General features: G+C 51.4%; 1 protein-coding gene across 1 annotated transcript in view; it reads right to left on the bottom strand.

Annotated features, from left to right (window-relative positions):
• DCHS1 (dachsous cadherin-related 1) overlaps nt 1-21301 on the bottom strand; it is a 64599-nt gene that overhangs the window by 30552 nt on the left and 12746 nt on the right. Inside the window, exons 3-5 of the mRNA XM_068132196.2 lie at nt 10473-10707; nt 10025-10213; nt 9229-9290 (exon numbers count right to left, since the gene is read on the bottom strand). Of these exons, the coding sequence (XP_067988297.2) occupies nt 9229-9290; nt 10025-10213; nt 10473-10707 (486 nt within the window). The remainder of the gene's footprint in view (nt 1-9228; nt 9291-10024; nt 10214-10472; nt 10708-21301) is intronic.

Raw genomic sequence — 21301 nt, 5'->3', positions numbered from 1 at the left:
TATGCCCAAATAAGGTAATCACATAAGGTAACCGCCACATGCGGTTACCTGCACATAAGGTAACCGCCACAGAAGTGTTGTTACTACCTTCACAATTCACCTGCACTAGTTCACCTGTGCAGATTGTGTCCAAATGTTAGTTTCTTGGCCTTAAAGCTTTCGCTATCTCATCTCGTTTGGAATTTGTTAACAACATCAGCTCCATTTGGTATTTCCAATGACTAGTACACCCGCTCACTACAGGAGCGGAAAAAAGGGTCATTCCTCTTTGGGGTACATAGATTACAGTAAAGCGCGGCGTTACGCGCGCTGCTTGCGAGCAAGGAGGAAGCGGACAAGCGGTAACTTATAAGCGTCTTTATTTCAGGAGCTCACTGTAACACTGGCGCGCTCCGGGCTGCGCGCCCGGTGTATATCATGAGGCCACGCCTACCCCTCGGGCGTGGCCACCGCCCACTTGGTGCGCGGAATGATGTCACCACGCCAGTGGGCTTTTGTGTCCGCCACACGCGCCCCCCCAGAATTCCCGCGCACCTGGAGGGCCAGTTTGCGGGGCAGACGAATGACCCGGCCGAAGCGCCCCCTGGCGATCGGCGGCGTCCGGGGTGCAGGGATGCCAGGTGGGATGCCCCTGGCTGCCCCTGGGATGGGTGCAGGACCGGGGGGCGGCGTGGCGGCGGGGCTGGGTGGTGCCGGGGGTCCGCCCGCAGGGGGGCGGCCCCGACGTGGGGGTCGGGCCACTGGCGGTGGATGGTCCACGTCGTGGTGGGCCGGCTTGAGGCGGTCCACCGAAACGCGGTCAGGAGTACCGCCGATGTCCAGGGTGAAGTGCTTCGCCCCGGTCTCCAGCACGTGGAAAGGCCCATCGTACGGGGGCCGCAGTGGTGTCCGGTGGGCATCGTGGCGGATGAAGACGTACTCCGCCGTGCGAAGCTCCGGGGCGACGTGCGTCGGTGGGTGCCCGTGGCATGCCGTTGGCACCGGGGCGAACCTCTGGGCGGTCTCTTGCAGAGCGGAGCGCTGCTGTGCCGCGGACCATGGTGCTGTGGAGTCGGGGAGGAACTCGCCCGGCACCCGCAGCGGTTGCCCGAAGACCAACTCCGCCGCGGCTGCGCGCAGGTCCTCCTTGGGTGCCGTCCGGAGGCCCAGCAAGACCCAGGGGAGCCTGTCGACCCAGCCGCCGTCGCGGAGGGCGGCCCGGAGCGCGGCCTTCAATGAGCGGTGAAATCGCTCACACAGGCTGTTAGCCTGGGGGTGGTAGGCCCTGGTTCGGTGCAGCCAGACCCCGAGCCCCTGCGCGACCGCCCCCCAGAGCTCCGAGGTGAACTGGGGGCCGCGGTCGGACGAGATGTCTGAGGGGGCGCCGAACCGGGCGACCCAGGTGGCGATGAAAGCCTGCGCGACATCGGCCGCCGTTGTCGATGCCAAGGGCACGGCCTCCGGCCACCGGGTGGTGCGGTCCACCATGGTGAGGACGTAGGTGAAACCCCGCGAGGTGGGCAGAGGTCCCACCAGGTCCATGTGGACGTGGTCAAACCGGCGTTCCGGCACCGTGAACGGGGCCAACGGGGCCTGGGTGTGCCGGTGCACCTTGGCGCGCTGGCACGCGAGGCACGTCCTGGCCCAGCCGCGGACGGCCTTCCGGAGGCCATGCAAGACGAACTTGTCGGCGATCAGCCTTTGGGAGGCCCTCGCGCCCGGGTGGGACAGGCCGTGGATGGCGTCAAACACCTGGCGCTGCCAGCCCGCGGGCACGATGGGGCGAGGACGCCCGAGGGAGACGTCGCACAAGCGGGCCGCGCCCGCGCTGTCGAACGGCACCTCGGTGACGCGGAGGCCCGTGACGGCGGTCCACAAGACCTGGACGTCGGGGTCAGCGGCCTGGTCCGCTGCCATCCGGGCATAGTCGATGCCGAGGTGGACTGCATGGGCGACGGCCCGGGAAAGGCAATCCGCCACCGGGTTGTCCTTCCCCGCGACGTGCTGGATGTCCGTCGTGTACTCGGACACGGCCGAGAGGTGACGCTGCTGCTGGGCCGACCACGGCTCGGTGACCTTGCCCATCGCGAAGATCAGCGGCTTGTGGTCGACGAAGGCAGTGAACGCACGGCCCTCAAGCAGATGGCGGAAGTGCCTGACCGCCAAGTGAAGCCCGAGCAACTCGCGGTCGAAGGTACTGTAACGGCGTTCGGGCGGGCGAAGCTGCCGGCTAAAGAACGCCAGCGGTTGCCAAGCTCCACGCACCCATTGCTCGTGCACCGCGCCCACCGCGTAGTCCGAGGCATCGGTGGTGAGGGCGATCGGTGCATCGGGCACCGGGTGCGCGAGCATGGTGGCGTTAGCCAAGGCGAGCGTCGCGCCCGTGAACGCCGTGTCCATCTGCTCGGTCCAGGTAACGTCGCCTTTGCCCGGCTTACCTCAGAGAGCTTCGTGCAGGGGGCGCAGGAGCTGGGCGATACTTGGCAGGAACCGATGGTAAAAGTTCACCATGCCCAGGAACTCCTGCAGCCCTCTGATCGTGCGGGGGCGCAGAAACCCCTTCACCGCCTCCACCTTGGCCGGCAGGGGGACGGCTCCGTGCCTGGTGACACGGTGCCCCAGAAAATCGATTATGGCGGCGCCGAACCGGCACTTTGCGGGGTTCACAATCAGGCCATGCTGGCCCAGGCGTTCGAAGAGCGTGCGGAGGTGGCGTAGGTGCTCTTCGCGGGATGCGCTGGCGACGAGGATAGCGTCCAGGTAGACGTAGACAAAATCCAAGTCGTGCAGGACGCTGTCCATCAGTCGCTGGAACGCCTGAGCCGCATTCTTCAGACCGAAGGGCATGCGCAGGAACTCGAAGAGTCCGAATGGCGTGATGACCGACATCTTCGGGACGTCCTCCGGCCTGACGGGGACCTGATGGTAGCCGCATATGAGGTCCACCTTCGAGAAGAAGGACATGCCCGCCAAACGGGCGGAAAAGTCCTGAATGTGGGGGACGGGGTAGCGGTCGGGAGTAGTGGCGTCATTGAGACGGCGATAGTCCCCGCACGGTCGCCATCCCCCGCCGGGCTTCGGCACGATGTGCAGCGGCGACGCCCAAGTGCTCTCTGAGCGCCGAACGATGCCGAGTCGCTCCAGGGTAGCGAACCCCGCTTTTGCCACCGCCAGCTTCGTCGGCTCGAGGCGGCGTGCCCGGGCGTATACCAGTGGCCCGACGGTGGGGATGTGATGGGCCACCCCGTGCTTGATGGCCCCCGCCGAGAAGGTGGGCCACGTGAGGGCCGGGAAGCCGGCGAGGAGGCGGGTGAATGCGTCCGCTGCCGGAAGCGTACAGACCAACGTGGCCGGAACCGAACCGTTCGGCAAGCCGCTTGGCAAGCCGCTCATTGAGCTGCTCGCCGAGCTGGGCAACGCACAAGCGAGCAAGCTGAACGTCTCGGCCTGGACAAGACGTTTGCGCTTGACGTCGACCAGGAGCCCATTAGCGCACAGGAAGTCCGCGCCAAGCAGTGCCATGGGCACGTCGGCGGTGACGAACGTCCATCGGAAAACCTGCCCTCCGAACCGCAGAGAGAGGCAGCGTTTTCCGTACGTACGGATGGGCGTCCCGTTCGCGGCAAGCAGCGTGGGGCCCCCACCCGCGGCGTGCTTGTCTGACGTGCCGGCGGGAACGACACTCACCTGCGTTCCCGTGTCGCACAGGTAACGGCGCCCGGAGAAGGTGTCCGTTATGAACAGCAGGCTGCTCGAACGGCCGGCGCTCATCGACACTATTGAGCGCCGGCCCGGGCGTTTCCCGACCTGTTGAAGGAGCATGGCGGATGACACTGCCGAGCTTCGTGGCCCCTGCTTTGCGGGGTTCACAATCAGGCCATGCTGGCCCAGGCGTTCGAAGAGCGTGCGGAGGTGGCGTAGGTGCTCTTCACGGGACGCGCTGGCGACGAGGATATCGTCCAGGTAAACGTAGACAAAATCCAAGTCGCGCAGGACGCTGTCCATCAGTCGCTGGAACGCCTGAGCCGCATTCTTCAGACCGAAGGGCATGCGCAGGAACTCGAAGAGTCCGAAAGGCGTGATGACCGCCGTCTTCGGGACGTCCTCCGGCCTGACGGGGACCTGATGGTAGCCGCGTATGAGGTCCACCTTCGAGAAGAAGGACATGCCCGCCAAACGGGCGGAAAAGTCCTGAATGTGGGGGATGGGGTAGCGGTCGGGAGTCGTGGCGTCATTGAGACGGCGATAGTCCCCGCACGGTCGCCATCCCCCGCCGGGCTTCGGCACGATGTGCAGCGGCGACGCTCAAGCGCTCTCTGAGCGCCGAACGATGCCGAGTCGCTCCAGGGTAGCGAACCCCGCTTTTGCCACCGCCAGCTTCGTCGGCTCGAGGCGGCGTGCCCGGGCGTAGACCGGTGGCCCGACGGTGGGGATGTGATGGGCCACCCCGTGCTTGACGGCCCCCGCTGAGAAGGTGGGCCGCGTGAGGGCCGGGAAGCCGGCGAGGAGGCGGGTGAATGCGTCCGCTGCCGGAAGCGTACAGACCAACGTGGCCGGAACTGAACCGTTCGGCAAGCCGCTTGGCAAGCCGCTCATTGAGCTGCTCGCCGAGCTGGGCAACGCACAAGCGAGCAAGCTGAACGTCTCGGCCTGGACAAGACGTCTGCGCTTGACGTCGACCAGGAGCCCATTAGCGCACAGGAAGTCCGCGCCAAGCAGTGCCATGGGCACGTCGGCGGTGACGAACGTCCATCGGAAAACCTGCCCTCCGAACCGCAGAGAGAGGCAGCGTTTTCCGTACGTACGGATGGGCGTCCCGTTCGCGGCAAGCAGCGTGGGGCCCCCACCCGCGGCGTCGTTCGGCGCTCAGAGAGCGCTTGAGCGTCGCCGCTGCACATCGTGCTTGTCTGACGTGCCGGCGGGAACGACACTCACCTGCGTTCCCGTGTCGCACAGGTAACGGCGCCCGGAGAAGGTGTCCGTTATGAACAGCAGGCTGCTCGAACGGCCGGCGCTCATCGACACTATTGAGCGCCGGCCCGGGCGTTTCCCGACCTGTTGAAGGAGCATGGCGGATGACACTGCCGAGCTTCGTGGCCCCTGCTTTGCGGGGTTCACAATCAGGCCATGCTGGCCCAGGCGTTCGAAGAGCGTGCGGAGGTGGCGTAGGTGCTCTTCACGGGACGCGCTGGCGACGAGGATATCGTCCAGGTAAACGTAGACAAAATCCAAGTCGCGCAGGATGCTGTCCATCAGTCGCTGGAACGCCTGAGCCGCATTCTTCAGACCGAAGGGCATGCGCAGGAACTCGAAGAGTCCGAAAGGCGTGATGACCGCCGTCTTCGGGACGTCCTCCGGCCTGACGGGGACCTGATGGTAGCCGCGTATGAGGTCCACCTTCGAGAAGAAGGACATGCCCGCCAAACGGACGGAAAAGTCCTGAATGTGGGGGATGGGGTAGCGGTCGGGAGTCGTGGCGTCATTGAGACGGCGATAGTCCCCGCACGGTCGCCATCCCCCGCCGGGCTTCGGCACGATGTGCAGCGGCGACGCTCAAGCGCTCTCTGAGCGCCGAACGATGCCGAGTCGCTCCAGGGTAGCGAACCCCGCTTTTGCCACCGCCAGCTTCGTCGGCTCGAGGCGGCGTGCCCGGGCGTAGACCGGTGGCCCGACGGTGGGGATGTGATGGGCCACCCCGTGCTTGACGGCCCCCGCTGAGAAGGTGGGCCGCGTGAGGGCCGGGAAGCCGGCGAGGAGGCGGGTGAATGCGTCCGCTGCCGGAAGCGTACAGACCAACGTGGCCGGAACTGAACCGTTCGGCAAGCCGCTTGGCAAGCCGCTCATTGAGCTGCTCGCCGAGCTGGGCAACGCACAAGCGAGCGAGCTGAACGTCTCGGCCTGGACAAGACGTCTGCGCTTGACGTCGACCAGGAGCCCATTAGCGCACAGGAAGTCCGCGCCAAGCAGTGCCATGGGCACGTCGGCGGTGACGAACGTCCATCGGAAAACCTGCCCTCCGAACCGCAGAGAGAGGCAGCGTTTTCCGTACGTACGGATGGGCGTCCCGTTCGCGGCAAGCAGCGCGGGGCCCCCACCCGCGGCGTGCTTGTCTGACGTGCCGGTGGGAACGACACTCACCTGCGCTCCCGTGTCGCACAGGTAACGGCGCCCGGAGAAGGTGTCCGTTATGAACAGCAGGCTGCTCGAACGGCCGGCGCTCATCGCCACTATTGAGCGCCGGCCCGGGCGTTTCCCGACCTGTTGAAGGAGCATGGCGGATGACACTGCCGAGCTTCGTGGCCGAACTTGGCGTGGAACCAGCACCAGGTGGTGGAGCTGGAGGAGCGCGGCTGGCTCCGCCAGGCCGGTGGAGTTGGCGGGTTTCCCCGCGGTGGCGGTTTTCGCCGCGGCGGTGGGCGGGGCGTGGCGGCGGTCACGAGGTGCATATCAGCATGCTGCGTATGCGGTATAAGCTGATGCTGTGGATCAGCAGCATCAGCAGCATTAGCAGCATCAGCAGCATTAGCAGCATCAGCAGCATTAGCAGCATCAGCCACGAGGGCCGTGACGGCTACGCCGACTCTCGCCCGCGTGTCCGAAGCGGCGAAGTACTTGTCCGCCTCGGCCGCCAATGCTCGGGGTTCCGTTAGCCCGGTCCCGGCCAACGCGAGGCGAACCTGCGCTGGAAGTTGGCGACGGAAAAGCGCCCGGAATAGAGAACCGGGGGCTTCGTCACCCAACAGTGACAGCATATGGTCCATTCGGACCGACGGGCGCATGTCACCGAGCTCGGGGAGATCCAGGAGGCGGTCGGCCCGTGCGTCGTCCGTGAGGCCGAACGTGGCTAGGAGTAGCCGCTTGAGTGCCTCGTACTTGTGGCCATCCGGTGGGTGGCGAAGGACGGACACAACTCGAGCGGCCGTGCCGGGCCCGAGGGAGGCGATGACGTGGCAATAGCGCGTGTCATCACCGGTGAGGCGCCGAAGCTGAAATTGGGCTTCGGCCTGGACGAACCAGACTTCGGCCTGAGCCTCCCAAAATTCGGGAAGTTTGATGAAGTTGGCCATGGCAATGGCGTCGCGTGTGGAAGGATCGTTCCGGCAGATCCAACGTCGAGGGGGTCACCAGTAAAGCGCGGCGTTACGCGCGCTGCTTGCGAGCAAGGAGGAAGCGGACAAGCGGTAACTTATAAGCGTCTTTATTTCAGGAGCTCACTGTAACACTGGCGCGCTCCGGGCTGCACGCCCGGTGTATATCATGAGGCCACGCCTACCCCTCGGGCGTGGCCACCGCCCACTTGGTGCGCGGAATGATGTCACCACGCCTGTGGGCTTTTGTGTCCGCCACAACAGTCTATTTATGGGCGGGTCTCAAGAACATTGGGTGTATGTTCATTTACCAAGTTTCTTGTGGAGAGATTTCCAAGTGGTTTCAGCATTTGAGCAAGCACTCCATTCAAAACCGTTAAGGAACAGCTGGCTTGGCAAGCGCTAGCTAGCTGCTTGGTAAATGAACACACCCCGAGCTTCTCCCTTTCTTTTTCGTATCAAACAGTAGGAGCGAGTTTCAAAAGTTCGCTACGAAAAATGCCACGGTAGCGTCAGAAAGGGCCATGTTATTAACCCAACATTTATGGGTTATATAGAGTACAGTAGATCTTCGCTCAATTATGCAAGTAAACCTTACTTCACGGATGTCGGGATTCCTCCAAATTTCTTCATTTCGTGTTATAAAGAGAATTAACAACTGTTTAAAAAGATAAGCATCCGTGTTTGTGGTGTATAATATTTTTACTTCCCGTAAATGGAGAAGCTGCTGCTCCCACGGAAACGCCATTATAATTATAAGCTATTTATACACGTTATCACTGCAGGAAAAACGCCTTGGGGAAGTGGGACATTATTGGTTTAATATTGTTTTGTAATAACATTAACAATATGCCATCATCATTAATTTTGTTATTAAAAGCATCTTTGGAAAAACGCCACGATAAATCTTCTTATTTGGACACACGCCACGATAAAGCTAATTTAACATTGATATACACCTCAACACGCAACGCCATTCACGGCAATGGCGGGGAAAACCCGCTCAGGGGGAGAAAACCCCCTTGGGGTGGGGGGCAAATGAATGCGCTACAACCTTCATTATGTAACCTTTCATCATCCTGTCAAGTTTCGTTGAGATTGGATAAGTAACGACGGAATGTATTGGCGTCGAAAATTCATCAGACAGACAGAAAGACAGACAGACACGAAATGGCGTATTTTAGTAGGATTCCTCCATCATGTGTTTTCTGCTCACTCTCAAGATCTTTTGGTCCAATTTTGACCTCCATCGTCATTCTGCTCTTCCACCCAAACCACTTCCTGTATAAGAGCAACCACACAACCTTTGAAGGGATGTGAGAAGCAGCCACGTGACCCTGATCACATGTGAAACCTAGATCAAAGGAAGCACCTTGTTGTTATTGCCAGGAGTTGAACAAAACTGCTCCTCTAAGCCAACAATGAATAACTTTAGCAAAGTTGAAGGGTTCAAATGTAAGACTGGGTGGGACGCATGGGAGGCAAAGCATTGGGAATTTGATATGTGGAAGAAAAGGAGTTGGCGAATGTATAAAGTTGGACCAAAGATTGCAGGTGTGGACAGAGCTGGTTGATATAGGCATTAGTCTTTTGTATTGGATGACGGATGGATGATCCTCCTCATGCTGTCAGGTTCATAAGGCCACCGAGGAAGTTCCATTGGCTAGGGGAGCACAATCCTGGATGGGCCGGTCACCACTCCGACACTGGACTGCCTCACTCCCAGCAAGCTGGTACTCATTTTGGCATGCTCAGGCTTGAACTCAGTACCTTAAAGACCCAGAGTCAACTGCGTTAACCATTAAGTCACCACCAAGCTCCCTTTTTGTATAAATATCACATTATACAAGGAAACTTTGACAGGAAAGGAACATTCAGCTATGAAAACCCTTGTCACATCATCTTCCTCCCATTTATCGAATGGAAACCATATGCAAGACTTTACTTGGCACAGAAACACGGCCTTTGGAGAGACCTCATTGACACGTTCTCGTGTATCAACCGCAATTTGTGGAAGTACTTGAAAAATGAAAATTTCTATCCGCTCAGTGATTTGGAGCAATAATCGCATTTTTGGCCCAGGTCAAAAGAGTTTAGGCCCAGGCGAATAAATGGCAGAAACAATAAGGTATACTTTGTGTGAAAACGTGAGCATGCTTACCGAGGCACCTCTGGGCGGGTTCACCGGCAGCGAGGAAGCGGTTAAACTGCCGTCCTGTTTTCCTGTGAGGGATCCAGACCAGAGTAACAGCAAGTATGAAGATGAATTGACTGGTAAAATTAAGCAGCCTGAACTTTTCCCTTGCGAGGCTCTTTCAATGGTTTCCATTACAATGGAAGTTTATAAAATGGCCTAGTGCCAAATTTAGTCTGGAGCTGTGACCCAATGCTCAACCGTGTGTGACATATGGTTCCAAATGATCTGTCAAAATGTCACAACTAAGGGTAAGGGTTAGGGTTAGGGTTAAGATTAGGGTTATTAGGGTTAGGGTTAGGGTTAGGGTTAGGGTTAAGATTAGAGTTATTAGGGTTAGGGTTAGGGTTATTAGGGTTAGGGTTAGGGTTAGGGTTAAGATTAGGGTTATTAGGGTTAGGGTTAGGGTTAGGGTTAGGGTTAAGATTAGAGTTATTAGGGTTAGGGTTAGGGTTATTAGGGTTAGGGTTAGGGTTAGGGTTAAGATTAGGGTTATTAGGGTTAGGGTTAGGGTTAGGGTTAGGGTTATTAGGGTTAGGGTTAGGGTTAGGGTTAGGGAAATGGTTAGGTTAGGTTGTCACGTACACTTGCAGGAAAGGTACTACAAAGTTATCCCAATGATCAACTTGTTGGGATGTACGTCAGAACGAAGATTAACGGAAAGAGACAGTAAGAGAAAAAGTATAAGAAGTAGGAGAAGAAGCAGTTGAAAAAGTAGAGGAAGAGACTGTTGCAATATTTTCACATGCTGGATCATTATCACCTTCTGGAATCCAGGTTGCGGGATGGTGACGAGGTCTGGAGCTAGCGGACCCTCGAGGGAAGAAGATGACGGTGACATTAGCAGTTGCCGTTGCTTCAGCACTTTCACCCACCTGGGCCAGCACTGAAAGCCGCTGAGACCGTGAGGCCACTGGAGACACAGCCAAAGCTCGAGCCAGCGTGATTAGGCCTACGGATGAAGAAGGAAGGAATCAAAACACCTGGGTTAGTTCAGCAAGCATATTGACTCACATTAAAGAGGAATTAGAGGCTGTAACTTCGGAGTCAAAAGCCAAAGCTGCTGTTATTTCACGAGATTTATGCTTTAGTTTTGGGAGAATAATGGCTGAGGGATGTGGGTACAAAGATGAGGACTTACTTTCTGACCATAATTGGTAGGAAGTGTGAAAATGGAAGTGAGACTTTTTCTATCTTTCACTAGAACTTGCCTGTGTTTGTATCAATGGCAAAAAGTCCATCAGAGTTTCCTTTGTCGATATGATATTGTGGCGCTCCATGACTCCCAAGCTTTGGGTAGGCGGCTGCTGTGACCCGCACGACTGCAGCGCCAGTAGGAGCAGGAAGGCCAAGACGGGCTTGGAAGGATGTGTCATGGAACCTCAGCTGGTTACTGTCCGTATGCTCCAGATCTATGTGCACTTTGGCGTGTGATTGCAACCCACCCTGCATCAGCGGACAAAGACAGGGTAATGAATTTAACGTATTCCTACATGTCATGTTTGGCAACAGCAGGCCATTGTGAGCTGGTAACATTGTCAAATTCCCAACAATGGGCCAAGCTTCAGCTCTTTCTTTCTCAGGAAAACCCCATCTGGCATTTTAACATCTTTAATTGCATCACGTGCCTGATGAGAAATGACCGATGGATCTCTGTGATCTTGCATGAAACTTGTTTATTAGCCCGTGCTCTGCACAGCAGGAGATGAGGTATTGTAATCACTTCTGTGTGTGTGTGTGTGTGTGTGTGTGTGTGTGTGTGTGTGTGTGTCCGGGCTGTAACTTTTTTTTTTACCATTTGAGCTATTGTCATAAAACTTTCACATAACCTTTATTATGATAATATGGGGAAGGCAAAATAATAATTTTGTCAAAAGGTCAAAGGTCAGTGTCGCATAAAATCATCAATTTTCATCCAATTGACCTGAAATGTCAATTTACCATTTGAGTTTTGTCATCAGATTTTCAACAAAGCATTGTTATGATAATATGGAGAAGACAAATTGATATTTTTGTCAAAAGGTCAAAAGGTTAAAGGTCTGCATCACCTAAAATCAATTTTCATCCAATTGACCGGAAATTTCAACTTACCAGTACCATTTAAGTTTTCTCATCACATTTTCAACAAAGCTATATTATGAGAATATGGAGAAGGCAAATTAATAATTTCGTCAAAAGGTCAAAGGTCAGCGTTACATAAAATCATCAATTTTCATTCATTTGACCTGACATTTTAAAGAATTTGCTTATTGGGTCACTGAGTTGGGTCCCCAATCAAAACCAACAAGCCGATTGTTTTTTTAGATCAAAAGGTCGAAGGTCAAGGTTGCGTAATATCACCAATTTTCACCCAATTGACCTAAAATTTCAGGAATTTGCATATCGGGTCACTGAATGGGTTCACAAATCAAAAGGTAGGAGTCGATTGTTTTTTTAAAGATCAAAAGGTCAAAGGTCAAGGTTGCATAAAACCATCACTTTTTGTCCAATTGACCTGACATTTTAAGAATATGCATATTGGGTCACAGAATTGGTTCACCAATCAAAGTCTAGAAGCTGATAATTTTTGTTAGATCTAAAACTCAAAGGTCATGGCTGCATAAAATCATCAATTTAATTCATTTTGTATTTTCTTTGAAACTGTTTTTGTTATTTTGAGCATACGGAAGAAGAAGACAACTGAATACAAACGGACGCGGATGGGATTCACATTTTCACATGTTTTCTAGTTACCTCCGCCACCAAAGGTGGATGGAGGTTATATTTTCACTCCTGTCTGTTTGTCTGTCCGTTTGTCTGTGAACAAAATATCTCAAAAAGTTGTGGACAGATTTGGACGAAATTTGGCAAAGATGTAGTATGTGACAAGGACGAAATGATTAGATTTTTGGTGAAGAGATCCGGATTCGGATCTGGCTACTATAATTTTTTAAGTAATTCTTCACCATTGGGAGATTGGGCCAAACACGATACAAAGCAGGATATCTCAAAAAGTTATGGATGGATTTGGAAGAAACCTGGTGGACGGGTTGGGTGTCTGACAAGGACGATATGATTCAATTTTGGTGAAGATCTGAATATGGATTCGGATATGAGAATTATTTATTTTTTAAAGTCATCTTATCATCTCTGATCATCAATTTGGTTTCAGACCAGGTCACTCTACTCTGGACATGCTACTTCTGCTGTCTCAACCATGGGTGGATGGATTTCTCTCATCTCCCCCCCCCACCCCCCCCCCCCCCCCCCCCCCAGCCTCCTGTTCAGGCTGGGGTTCCCCAAGGTAGTGTTCTGGGCCTTGTGCTTTTTCTGGTCTTCATCAATGATCGCTCTGACTCTCTGGAAAATCCCCTCTATCTCTTTGCTGATGCCTCCACTCTCTGCCGCTCAATTCCTCATCCTTCAAATCGGCAGTCTGCAGCCTCCTCACTCTCTGCAGACCTGGACAAAATCACAGACTGGTCAAAAAGGTGGATCATGTCTTTCAATCCTGAAAATCTCACACTCTCACAATGTCTCTCTTCGGAGAGACATTGTGAGAGTGTGATCTCTCACAGATCTACTGGACAATCCTCCCATCTACTTTCTGAACAATCCTGTCCAGGAAGTTCTGTCACTCAAACTTTTGGGTCTCACTATCTGCCATGATCTTTCCTGGGAAATCCACATTTCCTATCTGGCCTACAAAGCCAGTCGCCGACTGGGCATCCTCCGTCATGCGAAGTCCTTCCTTGGCACACCTGAGCTCCTCACCACATACAAAGCTTTCATCCGCAGTTCAATGGAATACTGCTCTCCCCTCTGGACTGGTGCTCCTGCCTCACACCTTGCTCCCCCAGCTCTCTCTGTGCTCTGTCCCCCAAATATTCCTACAGGTCGCACAAGATCTGCCAGCAACCCTCTACTGGTGAAATTGCCAAAATAAAGACTCTGCTCACCTTCACTCTTTCATTCTTCTGGAACAAACTCCCTCACTCTCTTCAATCCCACTCCTCCCTCCAGGTCTTTAAAACAGCTGTTCACCACCATCTCTTATCTTCCCCCAACCAAAACCTTGATCTTTTCTACCCCCGCGAATTCACCCAAGATCCACTTTTTTGAAATTCCGACTTCTTTCCTGGAAGTCCTTGCAGTGTCCACGTGTTTTATACCTCTCCCACTTCCCTCCCCTTCCCATGCCTCCTCCTCCCAAGCCCTCTCCCTCCCACAGATCTCCCGATGTCCCTGTTCTTTACTGTTGTACTTGTGTGTATCCCTCTCTCCACCCATCTTGACTCCCGCACACTTTATTATATGTTTTGTGTGTCCGGTTTTTTTGTGATTAATTTTAGCTCTTACACGAGCATCGATCTTGTATACAAAAAAAAGAAAAGAAGTGATTCTTCACCTTTGGGAGATCGGGCCAAAAACGATACATAGCAGTGTATCTCAAAAAGTTATGGATGGATTTGGACGAAACTTGTTGGACTGGTTGTGTGTGTGACAAGGAAGAATGGATTCAATTTTGGTGAAGATCCGGATCTGGATCCATCTAGTATAATTTTTTAAGTGATTCTTTACCATTGAGTGATATGGCCAACCAGGTAGAGGTATGCTCTCTACTGAGTGCCGTTCTCGTTGTTTATGTAGTACACGTCGTGTACATTGTAATTTCAGTTTAAATTATTTTTGAAGGAACCATTGGTCACATTATGACTCGATGAACAAATTTATGAACTCACTCTTTATGGCACAAAGCTCTACCATCATCGTAGCACAGAATTATTGAATGATTTGGGAAATTGCAGAAAATGTAGAGGGAGAAAATGGCAATTTTTTCCAAATCTTCCTGTGCGGTATCACCAATCCAAAATTACAGTTATCAAAAATCAATAATCCACAAGGGTCAAGTATTGGAGACGTTTCTCTTTTTATGGATACCACAGAGTAAATAAAATCCACATGGAATAGAAAACTTCATCGCAGCTAGTGTAAAATTTTACCTCTAATTTCCTGCCACCCTTAATGTTCTTCTTCTTTCTGACTATGACTGAGGGTGGCATAATGTGCTGTAGAAGCAGTTATGCTGCTGATACAGTTTCTCATTGGTTAGAGCAGGAATTTGGAATTTGCTCAAAGTGCAGATGCTAAAGCACCGACTCTTCATGAAAGACACCATGGAATCTTTAACGCGCCCACCAATTAATGGACGGGATCCCCGATTTAACATCCATCTGAGGGACGGCACACACATTGATGTCTCGTCCAGCCTGTGAGACACCAGGATGGCAGTTTATCACTGAGCTGAGATTCAAACCCAAGCTAGACAGCTCAGAGGTGAGTGTGCATACTGTTACGTGGTCCCCTCGGTGAATACCTGGTCTCAGTGACCCCCGGACCGTGAGAGGAACTTCGCCAGAAAGCTGTATTATATATGCGCTTTCGCCACGCAATCCATATGAATTTCACCCAAGAGACACCTGACGTTCAAGGATATATTTCAATGGCAATGATACCATACAATTTCAATGACACAACCACGGAGATTTTCCCCGAGCAATCAACAATACACAACCATCCACCATATTTCAATGACACAACCACGGAGATCTTCCCCGAGCAATCAATAATACACAACCCTCAACAATTCTCAATCCACAATCAATTCCCTATGATTAAGATGGCCATCTTATACATGTGTGTCCCGGTGAGTACTCACGACACCCTTTTGGTCTCGATCCCGCACAGTGTCTCTGGGCCCCTCCTGACCAAGATGATGGTCGCCGTCGCCGCAGTCGGGCGGTTGAACGAACCCCAGGTGGACGTGTTTCCACCGGGCAGGTATCGTACCAGGCACCGTGGCTGCAGCCCCTCGTGGCCACGCGAAGCGGATACGGTAGAGCAAGCCAAACCCCACGCCGCTTGCAAGGCGCGTTAGGCCCCAACGTGCGACCTGCACGCGTCTGTTTGGACGGTGCCGCGAACAATGCCAGACGCGGGGTCGATGCACGGCCCCACGTCAACTTGACGTCTCCACCGGGCAGGTACACGTCCTGGTAATTCCTCTCGCCAGACAGGCTTCGGAACGCCGCTGTTCCACGCAGCGCAAGGTCGATCCCACCTTTTGTCGGAGCGGGGCGAGGAAGAATACCCGTCCTTTTTTCCTCGTGTCTTTTCCTCTTCCGTTTCCAGTCACTTCCGTTTCCGGCCCCTCCCTCAGAAAGGCTCCTGACCCTCCAACCACAACAACTACACAACAACTTAATATACTACACACGGATAAGCAAAGACCTGAATGGTAATTCACATACATTCACATAAATATGTAACAATACCTTTCGGCCATCCTGGCATCACAATCCTGGCATGGATCTCTGAATGATGTCAGCATCACGCACCTTTATACAACAACATGCATTTTAAGGCCATTTTCCCTGCTGGGGCGGGGGTTAGCCTTGCGGTCCCCATGACAATCTTCTCCATTTTGCCCTATTTTCTGCATCTCTCCTTGTTAAGCCCCTTGCCCGCATTTCTTCTTCCACCATCTTTAGCCAAGTCTTTCTCGGTCTTCCCCGTCCTCTACTTCCTTCTACATTCATTTCCATCACTCTTCTCAACCAGTCACTTTCATCCTTCCTCAACACATGACCAAACCATCTCAACCTGTTTCTCTTCACAGCATCAATCACAGGCTCTATTCCCATCATCTTTCGCAATTCATCATTTGTCTTCCTCTCTCTCAACGACACTCCGCACATCCACCGAACCATTCGCATTTCCACCCTTTCCAGCCTTCGTTGCTGCTCTACGTTCATTACCCATGTCTCGCTCCCATAAATCGTAACACTTCTCACACATGCAGCATACACCTTTCCCTTCAGCTTCAACGACACTCCCCTCCTCGTCAGCATGCCACTCAGTTCCCGAAACTTCCTCCATTATAATGTACCAAAATATAAACCTTTATAATGTACCAAATAGATTCAGGTGAGATTCAGGGAATTATCAGAGCACCATGCTCTACAAACAAAACAAAACTGGGATGAAGAGGTCGATGAAAAGATACCAAAACTTCAACAGATAGATGATCAATCACCTTCCACATGTTATCGAACTGGACGAGTGATTGGATCGAGGAGGTCGATGAACAGGCCGAACACCTTTCCAGAAGGACTCAACATTACTCCTTTAAAATGAGTTAGCTGTTTCTTTTAAGGCAAAATATCAGGCAAAATATTAGATTTTTATTGGGATGTTATCACGAATCCATGGATTCAGAAGATCCAGTGTTCATTCCTATATCAGCAGAAGAGGTTGAGCAGTCCGTACTGTGACTTGAACAGCAAAACGACGTGTTTGAGAAATCATTTCCAGGAATTGTTCGAAACAAAACAGAAAAAGTGTTTCATCATCATGCGAGGAAAAAAACACTGAGCCGATTACAGTTCTGTCCATTCAACATGGCTGCCCAATGTTGATCATGTGGTCTCCAGAACGTATCAAAGAATCTTAGGCCTCTTTGGCAGAGACATGTTCAGACGAATCCACATGAGCAAAATAATAGACATTCTTACAAATACACTCCGGTTATTTTGTTTATTCAATTTTACATCTTCCCGGTTCACCAGACCTATGCTTATCTTATCTTAGTTTATTATGTTTATTATTTTCCAAAGCTTATCTCTTCTGTACTGCATACCCTCCTCAAACTATGTCCGACGCTTTCACGATAAGCTTTTCCTGCTGAACTCAACAATTGCCACTTAATCAAACGCTATCAAGACCTGTCACAATAGGCCGACTGAAATTATTACATTTAATCCGCAACCATTTTGCGCTCCAGTCTGGGAATCCTAATAAAACCTTGGCAAATCCGTTTGTGGAGCATGTTTGTTCTAACTCAGCACCCTTGAGCCATTTGTTATAGCTTCCTGCCACAGGAAGGCTGCGGAAAACGAGGGTAGTAACAATAATAGGGGGAGAAAAAAAAAGAGCTGATACGGTGTTTACAAATTCCTGGGCATTGTGTTTATCATTGGAAACAAAGCAACTTTAGTGAATCGTATAATATAAGGGATAATATAATATTAATATAATATAATATTAATATAATATAATATAATATAAGGAAAACATTTCTGCAAGAGCGAAAGCACATTGACTCAAAATATCATTGAGCTTTTTCTGAAAGTCGTAAGAGAACTCGACTTGACTCGGCTCCGGCGATTGCCCCAGGTGGCATCAATCCATGGACTCAAATCCTCCTCTATGTGCTATCGTTGGCCTTTCCTTCACCTTAAGTCACCTGCTGTCTGCTTGGAAGACAGCCAACATCACTACCATACATCACTCCCGATGAAAGTCAATGCGGGAGATAGATCAACACGCGCCATACCAGAAGCTCCTTGGCTATCTCAGAACCCTCTTTGCCCAGGTTGCAGTGCGGGCAAGACCGGGCAACGGGTGCAGGCAGGACAGGAGGTAGAGGGAAGCCCCACACCAATTTGTCCTTGTCTCTCTGGAAGGACTGTCTCATAAACCCACCTATTTATATCCAAAGCCAACTACCGGAAAGAAGTTTATTCTCTTGAGCTTTTGGGCCTCAACATCAATCCCAAACCTCTTCGCAAGGGCAGACTATATATCCAAGCTGGCTTCAAAGACCAGCCAAAGAATATGCATCCGCATCGTGCCAATCTCTTAGTTGGTAAGTCGGGATTTCTCAAAAATGTTGCTCTGGTCTGTTGCTCTCGCATGGCAGACAGATCTGTGGTTTCTCTGTTGTCTACCATCTATTCTCTAAAATTTTTCATTCTACTCTCTCAGTCAAGTGACCCACAACAGCAACTCCAGCACACATGCATTCTTCTACTAATCACGTCGTGGTTAAACTTCCAAAATCCAGGCTGAAGATACACCTCAACTCCCTTATTCCTCACTTTTTCTCTCTATGGAATCACCTTCCTGAGACTGTTCAGTCTCACTCTTCCCAACAGGGCTTCAACCAGGCAGTGTACCAATACCTCGTGTCATCACCCATCCTGACCCATGATCGTTTTTACCCCCATTGAACCTTCCTACCCTCTTACTTGCTGATTTCAGTGCTTCCCCGCTATCTCTTTCTCCTATATCTTTTCCTTTCCTGTTTGTTTATCCCTTTGCCGGTTGTGCCCAATTGCTGCTCCGCTACTCCGCTGTCAATTTAACCTTGCACCTCCATGAGCCTCGCTCTTGTTGAAAAAACCCTATAAGACTTTTGTCTGTAGTCGTTGGAGTACTGCTTTCCCCTATGGGCCGGTGTCCGGCTTCTCGATCTTTTTCTCCCGGATGCTGAGTAATCCAAATCTCTCAATATCATTGGCATCTTCTACAAAAATGCTTAAGCACAATGTATATTGCTCTCTTGTCACAGACAGATTGGTGGCCTAATTTTTTTACCACCTCTATTTTGATCTTGCTCCCTCTGCTTTTTCAACCCGAAGACCCTCCCAAGATCCTGAAGATTGCATGAGTTCTTCCAACATACACTTCCCATTAAACCTCTAAAATACAGACTAAATGCTCACCTCCATTCCTTTGCCAATCTTTCCTCCTGCTGGTATAACCACATCCCTGAGGCCAGGCGATCCCACTCTTCCTTTCCCTTCAATTTGTTAGCGAACCACCATTTCATGTCATCCTCAAACTGTACCCATGATATTTTCTACTCTCATTAGTCCTCCTCTATCCAAACACGTACCTTTGTTACGTTACCTTCCTCCTCTTCCATGAGCCTAGTCTTTGTATGCAAAAATATAATAAAGGTTTCACTTTCCAAAGTAATGTTACAGGAAGGTGAGAGGTGCATGACATTGACAAAACCACTTTCATGTTTTCATGATATCTGATGAGATTTGTCATCAGAGTTCTATCAGATTTCATGAGAAATCCAACGACCTTTTTGTTCGACCCAAACCGTCATCATTTCAAAGTAATTTTACGGCGATTTAACCAAGTAACGAGATCCCCATATGTTGGCATACATCATGCCAGGAAGTCGACGTCATTGGCTACTTGGCATCTCGTTAAACACTTCCTTTCTCACGTGGACATTGATTGTACGTCGACAGAGTTTGTCCCAGGTCCATAAGTTTGATCAAACTCTTACATATTGTCTGAAGTTCCTTATCTGATGCTTATTGTGAAGATGCCATAAGTTAATCATCTCTCATGCTTGTACCACCTAACCCTATGACCTTTCTGCTTGTACCACCTAGCCCGATGACCTTTCTGCTTGCATCACCGAACCCTATGACCTTTCTGCTTGCATCACCTAACCCTATGACCTTTCTGCTTGCACCACCTAGCCCTATGACCTTTCTGCTTGCATCACCTAACCCTATGACCTTTCTGCTTGCATCACCTAACCCTATGACCTTTATGCTTGTACCACCTAGCCCTATGACCTTTCTGCTTGCATCACCTAACCCTATGACCTTTCTGCTTGCACCACCTAACCCTATGACCTTTCTACTTGCACCATCTAGCCCTATGACCTTTCTGCTTGCACCACCTAACCCTATGACCTTTCTGCTTGTACCACCTAGCCCTATGACTTTTCTGCTTGCATCACCGAACCCTATGACCTTTCTGCTGGCATCACCGAACCCTATGACCTTTCTGCTTGCATCACCTAACCCTATGACCTTTCTGCTTGCATCACTTAACCCTATGACCTTTCTGCTTGCACCACCTAGCCCTATGACCTTTCTGCTTGCATCACCGAACCCTATGACCTTTCTGCTTACATCACCTAACCCTATGACCTTTCTGCTTGCATCACCTAACCCTATGACCTTTCTGCTTGCATCACCTAACCCTATGACCTTTCTGCTTGCACCACCTAACCCTATGACCTTTCTGCTTGCATCACCTAACCCTATGACCTTTCTGCTTGCATCACCTAACCCTATGACCTTTCTGCTTGCACCACATAACCTATGACCTTTCTGCTTGCACCACCTAACCCTATGACCTTTCTGCTTGCATCACCTAACCCTATGACCTTTCTGCTTGCACCACCTAACCCTATGACCTTTCTGCTTGCACCACCTAACCCTATGACCTTTCTGCTTGCAACACCTAACCCTATGACCTTTCTGCTTGCACCACCTAACCCTATGACCTTTCTGCTTGCACCACCTAACCCTATGACCTTTCTGCTTGCACCACCTAACCCTATGACCTTTCTGCTTGCACCACCTAACCTATGACCTTTCTGCTTGCACCACCTAACCCTATGACCTTTCTGCTTGCACTCCCTAACCTATGACCTTTCTGCTTGCAGTAACGAGCACTAAATATGTGGTCGGGAGGTCTGATAGTTGCGAAACCTTTTTATTAGACTTTTCAATGCTATCATTATGACACAAATCAGTACCAACTGCATATCCACAGTTCAAAGAAAAGGCCGTGGGGGGTCACCCCATCGCTTTCTGACTTCAGAATGGTCTTTGGGGATCCCAAGGCTCCTTAGCCTCTCGCACCATGGGAAGGAGCTATACGAAGTACCTGAACCTCCAAGCCAAATCTAATCAGGGATCCTAGGCCCTCTGCTTCCCGTTAACTAGAGTGGCTGACAGCAGCTGCGACAGATCCCCAGTGATTCGACATTGTGCTGTTACTACCACTTTGTGAAGGATGAGCGCAATGGGCTAGTATGTGGCAGGCTAGCATGTTAATGACCCCACCACAGGCCGCAGGCAACCGGTCGCCCACAGAGATGGAAGGGAGACCTCTGCAATGCGACAATTACGTTCATTTATCCAGTTTGGCTTCTGGCCATGTATGCTCAGATGTAACAAAGAAAACTGTTATTCTACATCTACAACATTTATTTGCTTGTGCTGCTCAAAATAAAAGAGTGAAAATAGAAATACCAAAGAACCTTTGAGGGCTTTCACTATGTCATTAAGGCAACTCAACTTGAGGAGGAAATTCTGAGTCGGCAGACACATACAGACCCTGCTATGTTGTTGTGTAACATAAGCGTGCTCCTCAAAACCAATAAAATGGCTCCAAT

The sequence above is a fragment of the Myxine glutinosa genome, chromosome 12, assembly GCF_964187855.1.
Source record: "Myxine glutinosa chromosome 12, kmMyxGlut1.1, whole genome shotgun sequence".
Taxonomy (NCBI): domain Eukaryota; kingdom Metazoa; phylum Chordata; class Myxini; order Myxiniformes; family Myxinidae; genus Myxine; species Myxine glutinosa.
The sequence above is the reverse complement of the archived record's forward strand: the minus strand, read 5'-3'. Positions and strand labels throughout refer to the sequence as shown.